At 38.5% G+C, this 22,534-nt stretch overlaps 1 protein-coding gene across 1 annotated transcript in view; it reads left to right on the plus strand.

Annotated features, from left to right (window-relative positions):
- Window positions 1-206: 206 nt before the first annotated feature.
- The window catches only part of cdh16 (cadherin 16, KSP-cadherin), a 40,445-nt gene continuing 18,117 nt past the window's right edge, over window positions 207-22,534 (plus strand). Inside the window, exons 1-8 of the mRNA XM_053617132.1 lie at window positions 207-336; window positions 5,456-5,614; window positions 6,558-6,754; window positions 14,236-14,361; window positions 15,289-15,439; window positions 16,313-16,525; window positions 18,285-18,361; window positions 21,957-22,148. Of these exons, the coding sequence (XP_053473107.1) occupies window positions 216-336; window positions 5,456-5,614; window positions 6,558-6,754; window positions 14,236-14,361; window positions 15,289-15,439; window positions 16,313-16,525; window positions 18,285-18,361; window positions 21,957-22,148 (1,236 nt within the window). The 5' untranslated portion in view covers window positions 207-215. The remainder of the gene's footprint in view (window positions 337-5,455; window positions 5,615-6,557; window positions 6,755-14,235; window positions 14,362-15,288; window positions 15,440-16,312; window positions 16,526-18,284; window positions 18,362-21,956; window positions 22,149-22,534) is intronic.

Here is a 22,534-nt window from a genome sequence, read left to right on the forward strand (position 1 = left end):
TGAATCATTTGGAGACTGGAGAAGTCATTGTAAGTTGCATTTTCAAACATTAAGCATCCAATCTAATGCAATTTCAAGGCTGCACCAAAAATACCTGACACACGCTATGGAAAACTGCAAGTCACAGCATATGATGAAGGGGTTCATTGTGGGCACTGAAAAGACTTATCATGTGACCATTAAATCAACCTGTGCTTTTCTCCCAGGTGTCCTTCATGGCATCCATGCACCCACAGAGCTTTAGTGTAGAGGTGTGTGTCATCGACAAGAATGACAACGTGCCCATGTTCCTGCAAGAGAGCATGCGAGGCACTGTTCAACTTGGCCTGCTGAAAGGTGAGAGAGTTCAGCAAGGCTACATAATGAGTCCTTCATCATTTCTTTGTAAAGGGTTTATGTTATCCAGGGCATTTTACATACAGTAGTTAGTACTAAACTAACATTACACTTATCCAAATCAACATAAAATCCCAGCACAGAAGTGTTAAAAGAGCTGATAACAAAATAAGTGCTGTCCCAATGCATGCCTCTAATTACAAACAACTGTCATAAAGCAGTAAGACAGAAACAAATTAAGTGAAATGAAATGAAATAACACAAATAAAAAGAAATCTTGTGAGCTAAAGAAAAGTAACTTACAATAATAACAAAAGAAAAATATTCGCAACCACGAGAAGCACAGGTCATTGATTACATAAATAAATAACAGGAAAATAAAATAGATAGATACTGTATACATAAACTCATACAGAGGGAGACTACTTCAAGTATAACGACTTCAAGTATAATCTAAATGACGCCAAGATTATAGTTCGCTTGATTTACTTCTACTAGTAAAAATAAAAAATACCATACAGCCTCAAGTAAGATAAAATTTTGGGGCCACATTTCAACAGTAATTTACAACAGAGATGCATTGGAACAGACCACTTAAAATCAACAGTGACGAATGATATAATTGGATTTTAAGGGCAGTGTGAAAAAATAATGATTTAATTTGCTTCAAGGACTTTTACCTTAAATGGAAATACTTTGCAAGGTTACAAAACTGTACCACAAAAATAATTTTCATCGCTTTCATCAGTCTTGCTTTTATGTTGTAACCTTCAGATTCACCTTCAGAGTGTACAGCAATTTAAAAGAAAACGATTACATTAAAGATGGAAGCACTTTCTCACTTTCTTGCACTGTTGGTAAGGCTTTTAGGGATGAGAATAGGAATGTGCATCATACTCAGAGACGTTGTATATTACAAATTCATATTCTATGTCAAAATGGAATAACCCTAATCTCAGATTTCAGAGTGTAATGTACTCACCTCACATACATTACATTTGTGAAAGTTATTAAATATGAATTACTTAGGAAGCCAAACTACAGCTCTCACTCTCTCGCTCTCTCTCTCTCTCTCTCTCTCTCTCTCTCTCTCTCTCTCACACACACACACACACACACACACACACACACACACACACACCTATGTCAGCAGTTAGTTTTATAATGTTGGAAAATGTTGAGAAGAATTTGGCAGGGTTTAAGTTGGAGTGTTTGTAATTATTTGGGGCTTTATTGAGTGCTTTGGGGCTTATAGGAAATATTTAGAATGTAGAGATTCTTGGGTGTGTATTGGGAGGGTTGGGTTTATTGAGGTTTAGTGGAGAATGCTGACTATGTTGGGGTTTATTACACTATGATGTTGGGTTTATTGCAGAAAGGTTTTTTGGGGTTTATTGAACAATGGTAAGTTTTATTTCACTCCTACTAACTGCTGGGGTAGTGTTAGCACCTGAATCCCACCTGCTTGTGTGTATTCATGGTGAAATCTTCCAACAAGGTCATGTAGTGACGAATGACCACTGTTGCACATCAATCAGTCCCTTTCTACTTCTCACCTATGCACATGTCGAGGATAGCCTTTTCTCTTTTGATCTTGGTGAGAACTCAAAATTCTGTTTCATCCCCTTTGAATCACACATGCTGAGACCTTCAACAAAGTCACACACAAAGTAACAGTGACATACCAATTGCTATATAAAAAAATAAAAAACAAAAAAACAACCTTCAGGCCACGTCACTTCTTTTCCTTTTCTTGACTGGCCATACATGCTCATGCTAGACCAGGTGTAGATTTTGGTGCTATTGTGTGCAGCTTGTGACTATGGTCGGAGCTACAGTTTTTCTGATCTCCAAAGCTGTGATAGAGTCCTGTTTTCTACTGTTTCTTCTATCCACCACATCCTCAGGTGGCACATTGAGCCTATGGCTTGCTAGCTTAGAGTGTTCTCTAGTTGCTAACTTAGCTTGTTATCTTTCACTGTCCAATGCCCTGTATAGCTAGTGTGTTGTTTTCAGTGGCTTGCCCTAGATCACAGGATAGGAGTGTGTATGTGTATGCTTTCGGCAGTAACAGGGCAGGAGTGTGTGTGTGTGTGTGTGTGTGTGTGTGTGTGTGTTTGTCTTCATCTCCCTTATACTGCCAAATACATCCTCCGAGAGTGGTTCTCTCAGCACTAAAGTTTTGCTCCGGTTCATGGCATAGGAGTGCATGCTCCTCTTTTTCCCTCACTTCCACTTGAGCTTTGCCACTAACAGAGCTTGAGCATATGTGCGCCACACAGTTATGCGCTCTGAGTCAACAGTTTTTCACAGCCCATGCTGGCTAGCAGGCCTGTAATAATAGGCCTGTAAGAGGCCTGGTGCTTTTTGTAAACACAGAGCCAGAGCGTTCTCTCTCACCCCAACAAATTCTCAGCATCCCAACTCAGAAACCAGCCACCAGCTTTATGCTTGCTGCCTCAGTATCAACATAATCATGTCGTTAGCCATAAACATCTCGGTCCAGCTCCGGCTGATATCCAGCACAAACTAAGAAACACTCACTGAGCATATGGTCATCAGACATGGCTCAGTTAAAGTAGCTAATTTTAGGGCCCTATAGTGGAGCCCTCCTGATAGCTCAGGATCCTTATGGAGAGGGTATCCAGGTGTTAGACACTGCCCCTGTCATTAGAAGGAGTGAAATAGAAGACTAGTTACAAATGTAACTGTGGTTCTATGAGCATCAGATAACCGAATAAGCACTCAGCAAATAAGTTCCAGGAAAAGAAGTGACATGGGGTGAAGTTATTTACAGCAAACCCTGTCACTTTGAAACTTTGAGAAGTTTTGAACTTTTGAGCATGAGAGGATATCCATGTGTTGACAGTGTCCCTAGAACCACAGTTACTGTAACTAGCATATTGTTTATATTATTTGTCGAAAGCTTTGCAGTGCGTTGAATCTCTTACCATTAGCATAATCGTTTTCCCTTCGTGAGCATTACTGCCCTGCATTTATCTAGTCACTCTATAAAAATATTTGGTCAATCTAGCCCATGCTCCTAAGTCTAAATAGCTTGCTAGTCACAAATGCCCAACAAACATAACAAGATGTCCTCTTGATGAATCAACAACTTTGCAGCAATCATAGTTGAGTGTTATTCTCAAAGTTACTCTCTGAATTAACGACTTGGTGGCAGACATGGCTCAGCTTAAATCATTCATCACTGAAAAGGTTTGCACATCTAAACAGAATCCTCCTTATACCTCAGTTGTCAGTCATCCTCCCAGGTAAGCATGAGAATGCTAAGTCTATAACCTCTGGGAGGTTCTTCCAGGCTAACAATGACCTACCAGATGAGTTGCTACTTTGAACTCAGCAGTTTCTTGGAGAGGCTTGGTTCTGACTGTGTCTGCATTCTTGTGCCTATAGCAGGCTGTATACACTGAAGCTGTGACTGCCACCCTGACGATGGCTCTGGGTGATGCAACGCAGCGCACAACATCAAATGGATTCTTCCGCGTGGCACCTGTGATGGCAGAGTTTCTTATGCCACAGTGTAATAACTTTATTGACAATGTTCATAGGTGATTTGGGCAGGCCCCAGCTTACAACTGGCCAGACCCCATGGCCCTGAAGCACAATACCAAGATACACGCTGCCTAAGTGCTGAGTGCAGACGCACTTTTTAGTTCCTGGCAAAAATGGATGATATAGCATTGTATGTGGCACATTATGCTGCTACCCTTGGAGCAGTCCATCCAGTTGGCAGACCCCTCTGTAAGGGATTTGATTTACACTTCACTCCTGGCAGTGCATCACCTGAGCCAGGATATTGACCACTCTGCCTGATATCTTCAATTCAACCCTGCTGAACATACCTTGAGCACCATCATTCACCAGCAGCATCATTCTTTGGGCCTGCTACCAAAGAAGCCTTAGACAGTAGACTGCAGGTTTCAGAGTCATGATGCCATATGGATTCATAGGGATTCTCCAAATTCACAATTACTGAAAATGTAGGGCACTAGGACCAGGTTGAGGCTGCTGCTGCGCTAATATTGAATCGGGTTGGCTGGCTGTCCCACTTGGTCTGAAAAAGTGATAATAAAGACTGTTGGCTAAAAGCTTGCTAATATAAAAATTAAGTCTTATTCAACCTACCTTATATACAGAATGAAACAGTTATACAGAATGAAATATTTACAATGTGAAAATACCTAGGTTCAAAATGAATATACCTGTAGCTATTTACATAGCTGTTAAATCCTTGTTAGCTAAGCTTTGGTTTATGTGCCGTAAAGAAACCCTACAGATAGTGAGAGTGTGAAAAAGATGACAAAAGAACATTATTGAGAACTCTTTATATTTTTTGCTTTCATATATCTCTCAGTATTTCTCAACAATCACATCATTAGTCACTTACTGTACACTTATTGTATTGTTTTCAATAAGTTAAAATCAGTGTAAGGATCACATGATGATCTCTCATTAAGCCTTAAGCCTCATTAAACCTATTCAGTTTTTGTAAATCTGAGTTTAATAAAAAGAATGTGTTACTACACACAGGCAAGGAGAGGCAATGTTCCAAATTGTTTTCGGAAGTTTATTTCATGACTCACTAGAGGCCTACAAAATCAATTGAACATGACAGTAGTCTGTAGAAACTACTCGTTGTAGAGAACATTACAGTCTGATGCCATTTCTATCCTAAACAGGGAAAATGATATATGAAGCTATTAAAAATATGCAGCAATAAAACACATAAAATGTAACATGTTATTTTCCATCCATATGTCATAGCTAGTTAAGAACTTATTTTCCACACAATCTATATAGCTTCACATAAAGGGCCATGGAAGTCACTAAAGAAGTCTGTTACAAAACAATATTTTTATGATGGGATGTAAGGTAAAATTTTAACAGAGAACTGGAAGTTAGCTGCATAATCAGTGCAACCATTGTAGAAAAAAAACATTTTTAAAGCCATACACTTTTATATCACTTTTGGTTGTGGCATTATGTTGTTGTTTTTGTTAAAAAATAAGAATAAAATAAGAATTTTTTTTTAAAAGTAAACATAAATGTGCCAACTGAAGCAGCTGTGTCTCATGTCTTTAATTCTCGAAAAACCTAGGGATCCCGTTCATGCAAGTGGGGGCTTTAGACCGTGATGACCGAAACACACCCCATGCTGATCTGCGTTTTCGCCTCCTAGATCAGATGCCTCGCATCCCAGCCAGTCACATGTTCCACGTAGATGCCACCAGCGGGGAGGTGTCTCTCACAGAGGATGGTAATGAACACAGGGCCTGAATCTGGGAGATATATATATAATCAATATTGTTTAAGTGTTTCAGTTCGGACCATTGTGTAATGACATTAAGAATAAAATAATATGGAAGAAATGACTGAATTTAAAATGTATATACATTTATTAATTCGACAAACTTTAAAAAATGTTTATTTTTATTTTTTTAAATCGTATAAATGATAAATCGTTTACCAGTGACCTACAGGTAACTAGCCTGAATTTGTTTAGGTTCAGTTTAGAACTGGAGACATTTTATGAGCGAGCATGATAACTGCAGAAATTATTCATTCATATTAATTAATTAACATATATTTTATATAAAAAAAATTATAGTGGCTAAATGTTGTATTTTTTGTTGCTCTTCACTGCTTAAATGGCTTCTGATGCCCTTTCCTGTGTCTATCTTACTATATCCATCTTACTCACCACTTCACAAGCACACACTCACCCACACATCTGTTGCAACGCTAACCTGTAAAAATCCTAATAGGAATCAAATCAGGGTTCAAAGAGCCAACACTTTATGTAGGCCCTATGTCAATTTATTTGAGTGAGTCGATGAGAACTTAAAATCTACAGTCGCTGTTAAATAACACCACTGTCTCTGTTATATTGTATGTATTATAAGCCTATAAATTGCAGAGTCTATGAAGCACATTTATTGTATCTGTCTCTGCTTTAGACATTTAAACAATTTGCTAATATATTTTCGGTGTACCGAAAATCATACAAATTTATATACATACATATTTATAGCGAAGCTATAACCTGTAATTATAATGTAACCTGTATTATAATGGAGATTAATAAACAAAATGTATTCTACATCCTTTTGTATGGCTCATGTGTACATGTGTTTTCTTTTCAATTACAATACATATTGTCTTTCTTTTGTGTGTTTGGATATGTGTGTGTTTGTCTGCAGGTGCCTCTACTCTAGACCCTGAAATGTGTGGCCGCTATAAACTTTCAGTGATGGTCCAGGACATGGGTGGGAAGGCCAATGCTTTCTTCTCTACTGGCACTGTGTTGGTGGAGGTGACAGGAAACACATGGGCTTCACCCGACCCGGTCCGATTGCAGGAGAACCTACCAGGCCCGTACCCTATCCCCATCTCTCAGGTTAGACAGCACATACACACAACTAGACATGTATTGTGTTTTGTCAAACAACAAATAAGTCACTACACTCATCAGCTGACCTCACAATCATAATTTTCCTATATTTCTGCCATTCTATAGGAAGAATGTATTTGACAAACTTGCTGTATTTATCTGTCTGACTGTCTATGGATCTAGCTCCCATTATATTATCTCTGTGAGCTTACATTGTGTAGTTTTACTCTCTAGTCTGTTAGTGGTAATTATTGGGTTGGTTTCTTAATCTGGGTTGTTGCCACAAATTATTGCACATTCCCTCTAAAGGGCCTGTGGCTAACGTGAATACAACTGCCATGCTCAGTAGCTTCTGAAGAAGGGTCTGAGTTGGCCCTTGCTGGCTTCTGGGCATTTGGAGGCCTGGCCCACTCAAATAAAAGTGCAGAGAGTTTTGCCCATGGCCCCAAGAGGGTTTGCAGAGGAATACGACTGCTTTCACAGTGGTTGGTACACTGTGGCAGCTTCCTCCCCAAGAAGATCTATTATCCCAGATAAGCAGGCAGTATTGGCACCCTTAGCCAGGTCACCTGTATCTGTGGGTCTGGCCAGATTGAATGGCCAACTGTGAACACAAGGGCTTACAGCATATGGGCTTTGTATGTCCTTAAGTGGAAGTTGTTCTGTGAATGGTGTTCACCTCAGCTGGACCCTGAGCATTGCCCAAAACCCTTAAGTACTCACTTATCTTTAAGAACTGCTAGAAAGCTCACAGTCCTTAAAACTGCTATTGTTGCCAAATAACTGCTGTGTTCAAAAATGAAAGAGTGTTTTCACTGAGAGGTTGAACACCATGTCCAGTTCTGGATTTATTGTCAGATGCAATCAAAACAGTCTGGCAAAGGCACTGAGAGATATAGAGGCTTAATCTTCTAAATGCAATCATTCAAAGGATCATGGAATATTTTTGTACTTTGTTTGTGTTAGGCTTTGCTCTGTGTTAGAGCACAGTGGGAAAGGATTTCACATGCCCATATTCATGGCTGCTGTTAATCAGCCAACCTAGATATTTGATATGTACACTTTGTAACAAGCGCCAGTGTCTCCTGTATGCAAACTATGCAAAAATGACATTACAACATGTACATAGGTTTTTTTTTTATTATTACATAGGCCATACTATTCATTTCCAAAGACAAGAAGGTAGACAAGGTCCTCAATAAGTCTAATCAATTTGTAATTCAAATCAAAGTGTGAATGTTTATGTCAAATGTAACAGCAATGAGCAAAAACTTATCAGGAGCTGAAAAATGAAAGAAAATTAGTGGTACCACTGCTGAAACTGCTGCTGAGATGAATAACTAATACACAGTAGGTGAATGCAAAATTTTGTATAGCATAGGAAACAATGGAGAAGGAAAACATTTCAGCCTTTTTTTTAATCTTAACCCCAACAGTGGAGGCATTTTTCTGGCCTGGTTTGTGTTCACATGTCCCCTTAGAAAGAAATTTCAGTGCACATCAATATAAAGTTAGTCTGAGTGATTACGTTTAACCTACGTATGATGAAACATTTCTGTCCTGATGGGCTGGTCTCTTTCAGGATGACTTCCCCCAAATCCACAGGGCACAAGGGCTCACTGAAAAATCTGATGAGTATCAAAATGATGTAAATCACATTAACCATTTTTTCAACCCAGTTGAACACCTCTGAGAGAGTTTGAAGTGAAGTGTTAGACAGTGCTCTCCACCATCATAAAATCTTAAAACACAAACAGAGGGAATATCTATTAGAGGAATTGTGTTCATTCCTCCAGTAAAGTTCTAGACAATCTCTGCCAAGGCACATTGAAGGTTCTGTCTCATGTCAGATGTCTTATGGTGGCTCAACACCTTACTAAGGCACTTTATACCACAGCAATGTTGAATTCTGTATTCAAATTGGTCAGAAGGTGTTAATTTTCTATAACATCAGCTTTGACATAGTGCTGGCTGCAAGGTAAATTACAGGTATTAATGTACTTATTCAAATAAGTTATTGTTTCTATAGTAACAGATAATTGGCAAGAACCTGTATGGTGGATACTTACAAAACTGAAATCTAGTAGGCCTAATAAACAATTTTTAAAAGAGAAAATGTGCCGCCATTTAACAAAGTAAAACATAATCATTGCTGTGGTTTTCTACAAGGAGATGTTTATATAATATGCAAGGAAAGAGACTCTTGTAGCACTATGTAATAAGTTTTACATTATGTTTTCTGCTGCACTGCATTTTTTGTCTTATTAACTTCAAGACAGGGAGAAAAAAGAGAAGGTGGTGTCTAAAGAGACTGACTGTCTAAAGCAGCTTTAACATAAATGATAACCGAACTCTCATAGACATTCCACATTAAAACATTAAATGTAACTATAAATGGATAGAAAGTATAGTGTGTTGTTCTTTAATATATAAAAATGTATAACTGTTGGCAAATTGTGTGTTATAAGAGGAACAAACAACTCTTTGTTATTATCTTGTTATAGGAAAATAAACACAGCATTATGATAATTTCCTATAATAACATTTTCCTCCATGTTTTATATTTGACTTAAGTTGGCTTTCCTTTGTCACCCGTTTTATATATAACCCGAACAGTACGGTATGTATACAGTATCTAAAGAAGGATTCAGGCAGTAACTGCAGTGTACTTCAATAATATAGTATGTAATGTTGTAAAATCCAGAGAAACAGGACATTTTGGACAGTCCATAAAAACCTTCATCAGTTGTGCAAGCAGTGCTTCAGAGGCTGTAAGAAACGAAAGCAGTTGATCAGCTTTCCATATGCTTCCTCACATCATCTTTCCCATAACATCAACTAGCAATGTTAAATGTGCATAAGACTAATGCAATTCTAACCACTGTATGTGAGTCTGTTATTGATGTGATAATATGTTATTATGTGTTAATATGTCCCAGTGTTTTTATTGCTCAATCTCTGCCTTACACATCTCTGATGCCTGGCTCTCAGTATAGCCTGATCTTTAACTTGTTATTCAAATTTTATTAGTCATGGTCTGGTGCCTGTCTCAGCACAAAAATGGCATGAGAGTAAAAGTAACACAGGACAACTGAGCCAGTGAGACAGGAAGAAAGGAGACAGCGTGGGCTTGTAGTCCTCAGCAATATGGATCTTGTCTTTTGTTTCCATTAAACTTTAATTGGCTGGAAAAAGTAAGCAGCACTTTGCAGATCTGCAGATCTCAGATCTCACTTTGCAACGGAAAGGATGAGCGAAAGCTCAGCTAGAGAGCTAGAGGTCTGGCTAAACATGGCCAGAAGGGGTTATTGTAAGGGAAATGAGGTAATGTTCAAATAGTTGGTTTGTGTACTTATAGCCACCCGTCCACACACACACACACACACACACACACACACACACACACACACACACCCCCACACACACACACACACACTCAATACTGAGCATTAGCACCCTAAGGGTGAGCACCCTCTTTTCTTCCACCTCCTTGATTCCTTTGTCCCCCACACACCAATGCAGCAGAAATATTATCACATTCTAAATTCGCTGTTAATCTTTTTCCAGATAAAGCTTATTTGCGGAATCCGTTAATGCACTATGGTGATAATATTAACAAACTATTGAAGCTACATCTACCAGTTATTGGCTGTAGTTGCACTGATTTACAGTAAATGTATTCATTTGGCGTATTTTATTTTTTTTTCCAAAGCAATCTAAGCACAGTGAGCAGCTGATGGTTAAGGGTCATGCTTAAGGACCCAACTGTTGCTCTCTATCAGCACTAGGTTTGAACTCACATGTATAGATAGAGACATTGAAACTTTTAATTGCTGAACAAATGAAGGACCAATCATACTGTGCTGCACTTTAGACTTATAAAAGACTGTTCAACTACATACTTGTGAAATATTTTGACAAACACTGCCTGAATGGCAAGGTCAGCTGCTTTGGTTGCACACAATGTAGTAACTTTAATAAATATAAAAACATCAAGGTAAAGGCAGTGAGTGTGTGTGTGTGTGTGTGGATGTTTGTGCATGTGAGGGTGGAGTATGTCTGTGTATGTATTTGAGTGTGTAGACATGTGAGAGAGAGCGTGTGTGTGTGTGTGTCTGTCTGTCTGTCTGTCTGTCTGTGTGTGTTATTTCTCTTTAATAAAGACACGGTAATGCAGGAGTGGATATCTTTTAAAGGATTTAGAGTGGGTATAGTTCCCCATGACCCTGAAAAGGATAAAGCGGTATAGAAGATGGATGGATGGATGGAGAGTGTATAGAAAATGTTTGCATTTCTGAACTGTTCTGTGTGCACTCCCTAGTGCATGTGTATGCATGTATATTCATAGCACCGTAGGGCTTTTTGTGTGCATGTGGAAAGCCTCATTCTGCCCACTTTTTTGGGTGCTGAGATGCATGTGGGTGGTGGGAGTCACAACTGTTACGACTGTTACTGGTGATGCTGAAAGACTAATGGGGTTTTATTTTCCAAAAGGCCAACATTCTCTCTCTCTCTTTTTTTTTTTTTTTTTTTACTGTAAATGCTGTACACACATAATAATAGAACCAAAATGTTCAGCAGAAACCATTAAATCACATGTACTCACAAGGATGATTTAGTGTTTTTTTTTAAAGTACTTAATTTTTTCCCAATTATCGACCCAATTTGGTCACCTGCCAGTTCTCACCCACCAGCCTGCTGTCCCCATCATATGACATGCACTAACCAGGGAGGTTGAAGGCAAACATGTGCTTCCTCTGAGACATTTGAATCCAACCGATCACATCTTTTCAAACTGCTGCTCATGTTGTGTCACAGGGCAGCATAACACACTTGGAGGAAAGCATCTGCCATCTTCTGCATACACGAGCTTCTGCAGCAACATGCACACTGGCAGATTGGTAATCATTCCAAACTTGAAATATGAAATATCTACCTGTCACTAAGCATAGGAGTGAAAATCAGGCGAATAACCCTTATTTGATTGTATTATGTGTTAATTCATGCATATGTAATTTAATTACATTTCACATTCACATTTTTATAGGACTGGCTCATATAACTCACATTCGAGTAGTAACATAACAGCATTTCTCACTTGTTTTACTATTCCTGCATTTTTTTTTATTTTTATGGATGTCCCTCGTTTCTTGCCTGGTCATTCAAATTTCCAACTGAATTATCTATACTGCATATAAAAACAACTTGTCCAAAGCCTTCCTGCAAAGCTGGATCATCTGATAATGAATTACTAAGAGAACAAATGCTGGATCTCCCTCCATTAAGAGCAGCTAAATTAAGACCCGTTTTAGAAGTTTATCACCATCAATGCATCACTACTCACTTCATACAGCTTTCACTTCAAAGACCTGCATTATCAGACTCTACCCTGACACAAAAGTTAATCATTTGTATGGACAACCAAAGCTTGGAAACTAAACAGATGACATCACTTTTGTTGTAGAGCACCATTTTTAGAACACAGGGCAGCTTGTTAATCTCTTCCAAGCACAGCTGCCCTGCTGCAAAGCTCTGCAAATGTGTGCAGGGCTGTGTAAAGAGTAACTGGCTGGCATGTACACAGAAAAAAAGGAGACAGGACAGGCTTGGGGAGCCATCTCCATAACAAATGATGAAGGTTCAGGAGCATGGTGGACGTGCACATGCACGTGGTAGTCACGGTCTGCTCCAAGCTCCTCTCCTAATTCGGTGCTTTTTAACACCCCGTCCATCATCGGCTGTCACCCTTTTTTCCCAGCAGAGTGGAAAATCCCTCTGTGGTTAGAGCAGAAGCTTTGTTTTGGCAACTGCTGACCTCGGTACACTCTCCAGTAACAGAGCTCATCTCTGCCTCCTCACTGCTTTGGGGCTCTGCTAAAGTTTCACTTTAACTCAAATATAAACATTATCTGTGCAGCACTGCTCCATGTAGATGCAGCTTTGTTTGTGGATTTTGTTCTTCTGAGCATGTTGATGCTTTTTGATACTTGTTACATATGCTTTCACATGTGTATGCATGTATTAATGCATCAGATAAACTGCCTTTTTTGTCATTCTAAATGAAAAATCATTTTAATATCTTTGCACTTTTGTTCAATTTAAAGATAACAGAGTATCATACCCTGTCATTAAAAAAAAACTGTCTATTTAGGATAACGAGTAATTATAAGATTTGAATAACTTGATAGATATTATTATTCCTTACGTGTTAGCTACCTTTCATCATTTTAAAGCTCTTCTCTCTCCACTATGCTGTTCCTTGGCCAATCCTTGTTCTTATATAAGATATTTTAAATAAGAAATAATATGCTGTTACTATATATAAGATTTTGAGGGTGACTATTACATCTTTAAATATCTATAGTATTGGAGAAGTGAATTGTCTCAGTGGGCCAGCTCATGTGTTAGAGTGATGTCACCTAATCGGGCCTCATTTCCTTCGCTCGCACTTTTTTAGTTTAGTAACAAACAGTTACTTCTGGCTTGTTAGTTGAACTCCCACAGACGTTGGTTGATTGGTCGCTCGGTGCTTTCAGGCTGTTGGTTGCTGTCCAAATTTCCAGCTACAGTGTGCAGACCATTTTAAATGTCAGATTGCTTTCTGTAGACTACACTTTCCAAAACATTTCTCTCAGTCGAATAAATTCTTTAAAATGACGCAATGTATCTACAGTGGCTCCAGAAAATATTCACCCCCAAACCCCTAATGCTTATTTCTCTTTTTGCCCTGGTGCAACATCACATTTAAGAACAGAATTATTTTAAGTGAGTCTCTATAGCAGTGGTCACCAAGCCTGTTCCTGGAGATCAACCTTCCAAAAGATGTTAGCACCAACCATAATCATGCCCACCTGACCATCTAAACACTGCCTTAAAAAGTTCAACTAAAACAGGTGTGCTAGATTTTGGTTGGAGATGAAACCTGCAGGAAGATAGATCTCAAGGAAGAGGGTTGGTGACCACTGCTCTACAGAAAAAAAGTAAATAAACTATTTAGATGTTCTTAATATTATTTGAGAATTAAAAACATCTAAAAACTGCTTAATTGATAAGTGTTCAACCCCCTTTGTTTTAGCAATCTAAATTAGGACTAGTAGTACATAATTTCTTGAGAGCACATACTAAATGTGTTAAACGTTCATTTGCTTAAAAATTCCTTGTAAACTGTAAATGACACAGTCTTGCATTTGCCTTAGTTTACACTTGCACTTCATCAAACTGAGATAAGCCTCCTTTAGGTTTTCAAACCTTTGAGATTTACTCTGCACTGTTCATTGAAAGTATTTGGCAGTTTCTCTGGAAAAGACCATCTGCCAAATGAGAAAACAAGAGTGTAAATGTGTGTGTGTGTGTGTGTGTGTGTGTGTGTGTGTGTGTGTGTGTGTGTGTGTGTGTGCGTGCGTGTGTGTGTGTGTGTGCATGCGTGCGTGCGTGCGTGTGTGTGTGTGTGTGTGTGTGTGTGTGTGTATGTGTGCCATGCTCCTCAGGTGAAATGGAGTGGGAGTTTGGTAGCGTACAGCCTGGAGGGAGAGTTTCCAGAGATGCTTTTCACCATCAGTAGAGAAGGAGTCATCTACCTGAATGCCCCTCTGGACCGAGAAACCCAAGATCAGGTAAAGGATAAATACACACAAACACACAGAACACCACAAAACAAAAAGTGTTCAGTTTTTGTAAGGCTTATGTAAGTTTATTTAATTGTTCTCTCATTATTTATTGGTGCCTGTTCCTGTGCAGGAATCAAGGGACAAAGGACAAACACTGGACGTATTTCTGTTTTTTTTTTTTTTTAAATCCACATGAGAGACATGGCACATAAAGCAGTTATACTTCCATTTTATTAAGGGTTTCAATTAATACCATCTGTGTCAGAGGTGCATTAGAGGTGTGTAAAACTCGAGTTCACATATCATGCTGCCCTTGTATTAAACCTTTTCTCTATTTTTTTTTCACTCGTGGATCATTAATCACAGAGAAATCCACTGAAATCACATCTGAAATGACAGTTTGTGACATTATAAGATCGTATCTCCCATTCTTATATCAACGATGCATCTTTCGACACACAGCTAGCTTCTTCTAAAATAATAATCCACATCATAAATGTGCAACAAGTAGTTTCATAGAAAACTACGTGTATGATAGAGATACTCATCGATAACCAGTTTATTCTCTGTCTGACTGCGTCATGTCACTTTTTATTGAGCTGTATTACTGCTACCCATCTCCAGTTGTCCATGTCTTCAGTGTTTCATGATGTCATTGGGCATTCGAGCATTAGTTTTAGTGCAATAAACTAAGCATTAGCAAACTGAGCATTTGTGCGTGCACTTTTAAAGCTGCTGTGACCAACTCAGACTCTGTGCTTGTGACCTGAAGTTTCAGAAGGTGAGTTCTAATGCCAGCTCTGTCAAAGAACCACCAGCATTCGAGCAAGACACCTTCAACTGCTAAGCTCTCTGCTTGGATTGGATTCCGACTTGGATAAAATTGTTTGCCAAATAAATTAATAGATTTTTTTTTTCTTCTCCCTGTCTCAGTTCCTGGTCAGCATAGTAGCAGAGAGGCCAGATGGCAGAAAGATCGCAAAGCCTGTAGAGCTGAGGGTCATGGTGGGAGACGCCAATGACAACAGACCAACCTTCCCACAGATGCAGTACCACACTGTTGTCAAGGAACTTGCACAGAAAGGTCTCTCTCTCTCTCTCTCTCTCTCTCACACACACACACACACACACACACACACACACGCACAGTCACGCAGTCAGTTAATCATCACAGTATGATTACAAGAACACTGGGTAGATTCTAGGGTAATGAGACGCTTTAACTGTGTATGATTAATTAATTAGATAGTTTGGTCATTTCATAAAATCATAGAATATATGACAATTACTGCAGAATGAATAACTAATTATTGTTTAAATACAAATATACAAATAAACATAAGTGACAGTAATTTTTAATACTCAACATCACCATAACTGACCGGAACAGGGTAAACTAAAAGTGTTAAAATGGCCACTTTATATTGATAGGAACAAGAAAGTGATGGTTAGTGGCTACTTTTATTATCCCCAGCATAAGAAGGGCTTCTAGGGACCCATTTCAGTCAGTATTGTTTATATTGATGATCACTGAAAAGAAGAGATATATTGGAATGAAAAGATTTTAGATGCTGCATACTGTAAAATCTAAAATTCTCCCTAAACTTTATGAACTGTGTTATGTTGTGATAAAATTTGGGGAGAATTAATTTGAGTATGCAAACCGATCAAACATTTGCACTATAGGTGTTGCTTCATTCTTATAAGACAGAGGGAGAGCTTAAATGTTTTAAAGGTTACTATTTAATTTTATATGTGACAGGCAGGTTATTTTTGTGTCATACATTAATTAAGTCTAACATTTTTGTGGAACTGTCATTAAGCAATTTATTATTTAATATACAAAAAATGTTATGGTCATCAAAACATAAATTGATTTTAAGTAATAAATAGGATGTTAGGGTTATGGCTGCAGGGATACTGACCCTTCTCCTTATATTTCCTCAATGCTCAACAGGAACTGAAATTCTCACAGTCCAGGCGGCTGATAACGACGACCCCAAAACGGATAATGTGCGGATTTTTTACAGATTGGCAGGGCAGGTGCCAGAAAGCCCACGCCAACTTTTCCGCGTGGACCGAGATTCCGGGGTGATCACAGTGCAGGCTGACAGCATGGAGGGCACTGCACCACAATACACACTCACAATCATCGCTGAGGATGCTAAAGGTTATACACACACCCATCACAATCAACCTTCAAGAAGAAGATTTTGTCACATATAAAGTGAAACTCTTTTCTTCATATATCCCTGTTTCTTAAGTAGTTCAGGGTGCAGGGTAAGCCATGATATGGTGCCCCTGGAGCATAGCGGGTTAAAGACCTTGCACTAGGGCCCAACAGTGGCAGCTTGGTGATGCTGGGGCTTGAACCCTTAGCCTTGTGCCTGCCAGTTCTAACAAAAGTAGAAATGGTCTCTCTGCCTGCCAATCCTAATAAAGTAGGTTTTTTCTCTCTGCCTGTCAGTCCTAATAAAGTAGGTTTTTTCTCTCTGCCTGTCAGTTCTAATAAAGTAGGTTTGGTCTCTCTGACTGTCAGTTCTAATAAAGTAGGTTTGGTCTCTCTGCCTGTCAGTTCTAATAAAGTAGGTTTGGTCTCTCTGCCTGTCAGTTCTAATAAAGTAGGTTTGGTCTCTCTGACTCTCAGTTCTAATAAAGTAGGTTTGGTCTCTCTGACTCTCAGTTCTAATAAAGTAGGTTTGGTCTCTCTGACTCTCAGTTCTAATAAAGTAGGTTTGGTCTCTCTGCCTGTCAGTTCTAATAAAGTAGGTTTGGTCTCTCTGCCTGTCAGTTCTAATAAAGTAGGTTTGGTCTCTCTGCCTGTCAGTTCTAATAAAGTAGGTTTGGTCTCTCTGACTCTCAGTTCTAATAAAGTAGGTTTGGTCTCTCTGACTCTCAGTTCTAATAAAGTAGGTTTGGTCTCTCTGCCTGTCAGTTCTAATAAAGTAGGTTTGGTCTCTCTGAATGTCAGTTCTAATGAAGTAGGTTTGGTCTCTCTGCCTGCCAGTTCTAATGAAGTAGATGTGGTCTCTCTGCCTTTCAGTCATAATGAATTAGATTTGGTCTCTCTGCCTGTCAGTTCTAATGAAGTAGATGTGGTCTCTCTGCCAGTCAGTTCTAATGAAGTAGGTTGGGTCTCTGCCTGTCAGTCCTAATAAAGTAGGTTTGGTCTCTGCCTGTCAGTCCTAATGAAGCAGGTTTGGTTTCTCTGCCTGTCAGTCCTAATAAAGTAGGTGTGGTTTGTTTAGCCTGTCCATCCTAATAAAGTATGCATGGTCTCTCTGTCTGTCAGTCATACTGAAGTAGGTGTAGCCCATCACACATCAAAGCTAATTTATTTTTTGTGGAAAATATTATATTGCATCACAATAGCTCCCATTTTTATTTTAATTTTCATTGACTATTTCACATAGGTCTTTTTTATACAACGTATCATTGATCATGTATCAAGATACACACTGAGTCATCTTACAAGGAGAGATGCACACTCGTATATTATATTCAATAAACTCTGTTTGTGGAAAAAGTTTTGAGCAAAGGTCTGTGCTGCTCTTTTTTTCCCACGAACTGAAAATGACCTCCAGTTTTTGGCCTCGATTTCAGATCATGCTAAATATCAGACAGAGGAAGCAAATGCGCATAAGACATGGTGTTTATTAGAAACAGTGCATCACAGTCCAGATGTCCTTGTTGGTACTTATACTGTGTTGTAACTAAATACATTTTTGTATGAGTATTTTATTCACACACATTAACTTTATGTGTCTGTTTACAATGACAAATGTACACTGTGACAAAGTGATTCAGAACACATAATAAATTATTTGAATGATTGTTCATTTGCATGCCATGCTGTTGGTTATTAAATGTAACAGTAATGATGATATTGTGATGGAGTGAGCATGAGTCGTGTCTTACACTTTCTGCAGGGCTGAACAGCTCCTGCACTGTGATAGTTAAAGTTCTGGATGAGAACAACAACCCACCTATCTTCTCTCAGCATGAGGTATGTATACTGCTGTGTGTCTATGTTTATGAGAGGTATTGTTAGGATTAATATTATTCTGCATGTTTTTGAATCTGTAGAACTTTATTCAGTATATCCGTGTTTGACCATGTATAACACTGTGTGTATATTGTTACTGATTTGTGTATTTCGATATGAGGTGATGCATAAACCTGTGTATGTACTGTATATCTCTATGCTCTGGTCTGGCAGATACTGATTTGATTTACTGATGTGAGCGAGGAAAGTATTTTTCAGGGGAATCCACAAATTAATCTCAGGCTTATAGGAAATGGCTGATATTGCAGAGGGCTTTCCTGTTCAGAGCTCCAAATGGATAGTGTTCTCAGTGCTAATCAGATTAATCTCAAGACCAGCTATTTAAAAGCAAATTGATGGCACCTCAGTAACATGACTCTTTAGTCAATACTGCAATAAGATAAGTTCTCTAAATGTAGACACATTTCAAAAACATTTAACAAAGTAATTAAAGATTAATATGAAGTAATATGCATTTTTGATAGCTGGCATGGTTAATATTTTGGAAAATAGTTCATATTAATAGAATTGTAATAAACATAATCCAGGGTCAAGACATGACTGTAGAATTTTCCATGAATCATTAGCATTAATAGCTGGACTCAAAACACTATTTAAGTCAATCCATTATCATAAACCAAACAGCTAGCTATATGTCAAACCTGGAAGATATTAAACAGTGTAATCTACAAACATAAAAACTGAATACAGTCAACCAAAGAATTGTTAGCACCTTTCAAGAGAAAGGGCAACAGAAATCACTAATGATGAAGTGAATTAAATAATTGGTGACCAAAATTCCAGATACCTAGCATGAGGTTTTCCAATTCTACACATTTTAATCAGATAAAGCAATGCATTCTCCCAGTCTTGTCTTCCAGAGGATGCCCCAACCTCTATCTTTTACATAAGACAGTTAAAAATGGTAATTCCTCTTGGAAACCCTCTTAGGTTTCTTTTCCTGAGGTGATCTTCTAAAAATGGTCACCTTTCTTCACTTTTTTATGGCAGACATTTTCTGGAAAATCCCCTCCATGCACTCACCCACGCTGAATGAATAATGCAGGAGCACAGAATGCACGTGGGTGTCTTTAAGCTAGAATGGTAACAAAGTAACAACATTGAGACCTCGGAAAGAGGGAGATTTTTCAAACCCAAGCAGGTTATCCCCCAGATTCCTGAATTCTGGCAACTTTTAAGGAAAGGTCTTTTAATTTTATTTATTTATTTATTTATTTATTTATTTATTTGATAAATATATGGCCTATAAAAATTGTAATGCACTTTTGATCAGGCCCAAAGGCTCTTATGTCAAATGTAGACCCTCATATGAGTGCCAATCATGTGTATTGACAAACAGGTAATGTGGTTTTTCTGTAGTGGTCAAATCAATTTTAGATTAATAACTTAATGAAGCAGGATGGGACATCAAAAGCATAGACATATAAAGAAAATACTAGAAAGTTTGTTCATTCATCTTCAGTAACCTCTTTATCCTGATCAAGGTCTCGGTGGATCTGAAAACTATGCCGGATCCTCAAAAATTGGGGGACAAGCTTTCTGCTTGGCAGTCTAAAAGCCATAAAATGCTCAGCATGCATGCCAGGAGAAAGATGCATAGGCGTATTTCTCTCTGCTGCTGACAGTGATGTCTAGCCCTTCTCTGAGACAAAGCCAACGTTTACAAGATGGATGTAGTCTGAGCTAATGCCCTTACAGTGCCAGGCTACCAGTGTTGAATCATGGGATCATGCACCTGGAGGGCAAACTGGTTACCCTAACTCTTAAGCAATAGTCACATGCTGAAAATATCCAGCTACATAAGTGCAGGGTTTTAGTTTAACTGTTTAACTATTGCTAGTACTACTGTAAGTCATTTAAATTAAATGGAATGCTGTTGTTATTTGGCAGTGTGTGCTCATTTTCTCCTTGCATACATAGACACACAAAGCAAGAGGTGGAAAAAACTCTTAAGCGGGTTGAGATGGTGTGGCCATGTAAGTGTGTGATGGTGCAGTGCAGTGTGAGTGTTGACAGGTTTGGCCTGGCCGATCAGAAGCTCAGTGAGAAGGGCTGATTACTGTTCTCCCAAACATGCTGATATACAGGCTGAGATAGAGAAGCTCTCCACCTCGCCCGAACCTGCCAAGACTCACAAACTATTATAAATAGAGTGATCTAGTGGATTCTCAAGACTTGTGGTTCTACTATTTTCAGTGTTTCTCTTCCTTTTCACTAAGAACACATAGTATAGTCTGATACCTTCTCTATACATGAACCATGCGTTTGTGGAAAGTTTAATACTTTTTTCTATCTCACTTTTGAGGCCATTCTTATACTTTTAGGTTGTGATTCATGTAAGTATCAGGTTTTAAATAAAAATCTAAATGTTAAATTGTAAATTTTAAACAGAAATCTACATGTTAAATGTAGAAGTTCAGTGTTTTGCTCATATGGTAATTGCCCCCACCGTCTCTGAGTTTTGCGTCATTGGGAACACACAGCACTGGCAAAGCAACCTTGTTCCAAAACTAGCAGTGGGTGTGAAAATGGCAACCTTTCCCACTTCGAGAGGGCAGGCTCAGTTAACATATCAGAGCAACAGTTACATTCTATGTTTAACATTTAGATTTATAATTAATAATTACATTTAACATTTAGAATTCGATTTAAATTTCACATAAAACATTTAAAATTTACATTTCTATTTAATATTTATACTGAAACTTAAAAATTGTTAGTTTACATGAATCACTTTCTAAGTGTATCAGAATGGCCTCAAAAAAAGTTTAAAAAGAGTAAAGTAGAACATTTTAATTTTTATATTTGGCAGCTCATAGCTTTGCTCAATCTCACTAGTAACCTACTTAGCACTCATAACTAACCTAACAAGCTTCACATGAGTGCCTCATTTTTGTGCCCAAAACCAATATAAATGTATTGCAGTGGACTGACTTGTTTCCATAAAGGTGAACTCTGCTGATTTTCTAATGTTGTTATTTGCATTATTCATGTAGCTCCAAGGCAAAATTGAAGAAACAAACTTTAGACATCAGGCACATTTTGATAGATCGCCTACATTTGAGGTAATAGAGAAAATTGTGTTTTTGGTCGGACTGTTCTTTAAATTTCACCTTAGGTGTCATACACGTGAGTACCAGAGTAGATTTTTGTGATTAGCCTCTGGTAGCTAAAGTAATTAACATGTTATTAACCTTGCTAAGTATCTAGGTGATGACAGCCACAATTTTCTCAACATTTCCTCCAGTGCTTTTATCTATACAACTTCACTCTGGGCTCCAATCCTCCTGCTGCATTCTCCTCAATTTTATTATTATAAAGCTCACTCCATCTTTCTCTCTCTCATTTTATTCTTTCCCCACTGTAACCTCCCTTAGCTTTGTCTCAGTCTCACTCTTTCCATTTTTTGATCTTTCTGTACTTTCCTCTCTCTAAAGTACCTTTCTCTCTCTACATTACAAACCTTTCACTGCTGTGCTGTTCATTTGGGAGTTTGTGCATACTCACTTTCTCTCTCCCTGTCTGTCTTTCTCAGTACGGCCCGTTTCACTTGGCGGAGGATGCCCCAGTGGGTGCCACTGTGACGGCGGTGGCAGCGTGGGATGCTGATGAATGGAGTGGGGACAGCTGGCTGGTCGACTATCGACTAGAGTCAGGGAACGAGGATGAGGTCTTCGCTTTGGTGACAGACCGACAGACTAACGAGGTCTCGCTTGTCCTCGCTAAGGTACTTCCTCATGTTTCCTCATTCACTGGAGTATGTCAGAGAATGATTTTAAGATAAGACCAACATTAAAAATAGATAGTTTGGGATTTTAAGAGATTGTGCTTTGACTATAAGCTCCCTCTGCCCAAGTAATCTGGCCCTGTAATCAACCCTTACCACATGTCCCTCCCAGTAGAAAAATCTCTTTAATCCCCTCTAAATTCATCTCTTCATCTGACTGCAGGCCAGTAAAAAAGTCATATGACTTCCTGTCTGAGAAATGCACCTTTTTTAAAAATGGGTCATCCACACTGTGTCCTCTATACCTTAAAGCATTAATGTTTTCTGTATTAATGTATCATTATCTGACACTGATTTTGAGTGACAGTCATTATGTTCTAATAACG

The sequence above is a fragment of the Ictalurus furcatus genome, chromosome 27, assembly GCF_023375685.1.
Source record: "Ictalurus furcatus strain D&B chromosome 27, Billie_1.0, whole genome shotgun sequence".
Lineage (NCBI taxonomy): Eukaryota > Metazoa > Chordata > Actinopteri > Siluriformes > Ictaluridae > Ictalurus > Ictalurus furcatus.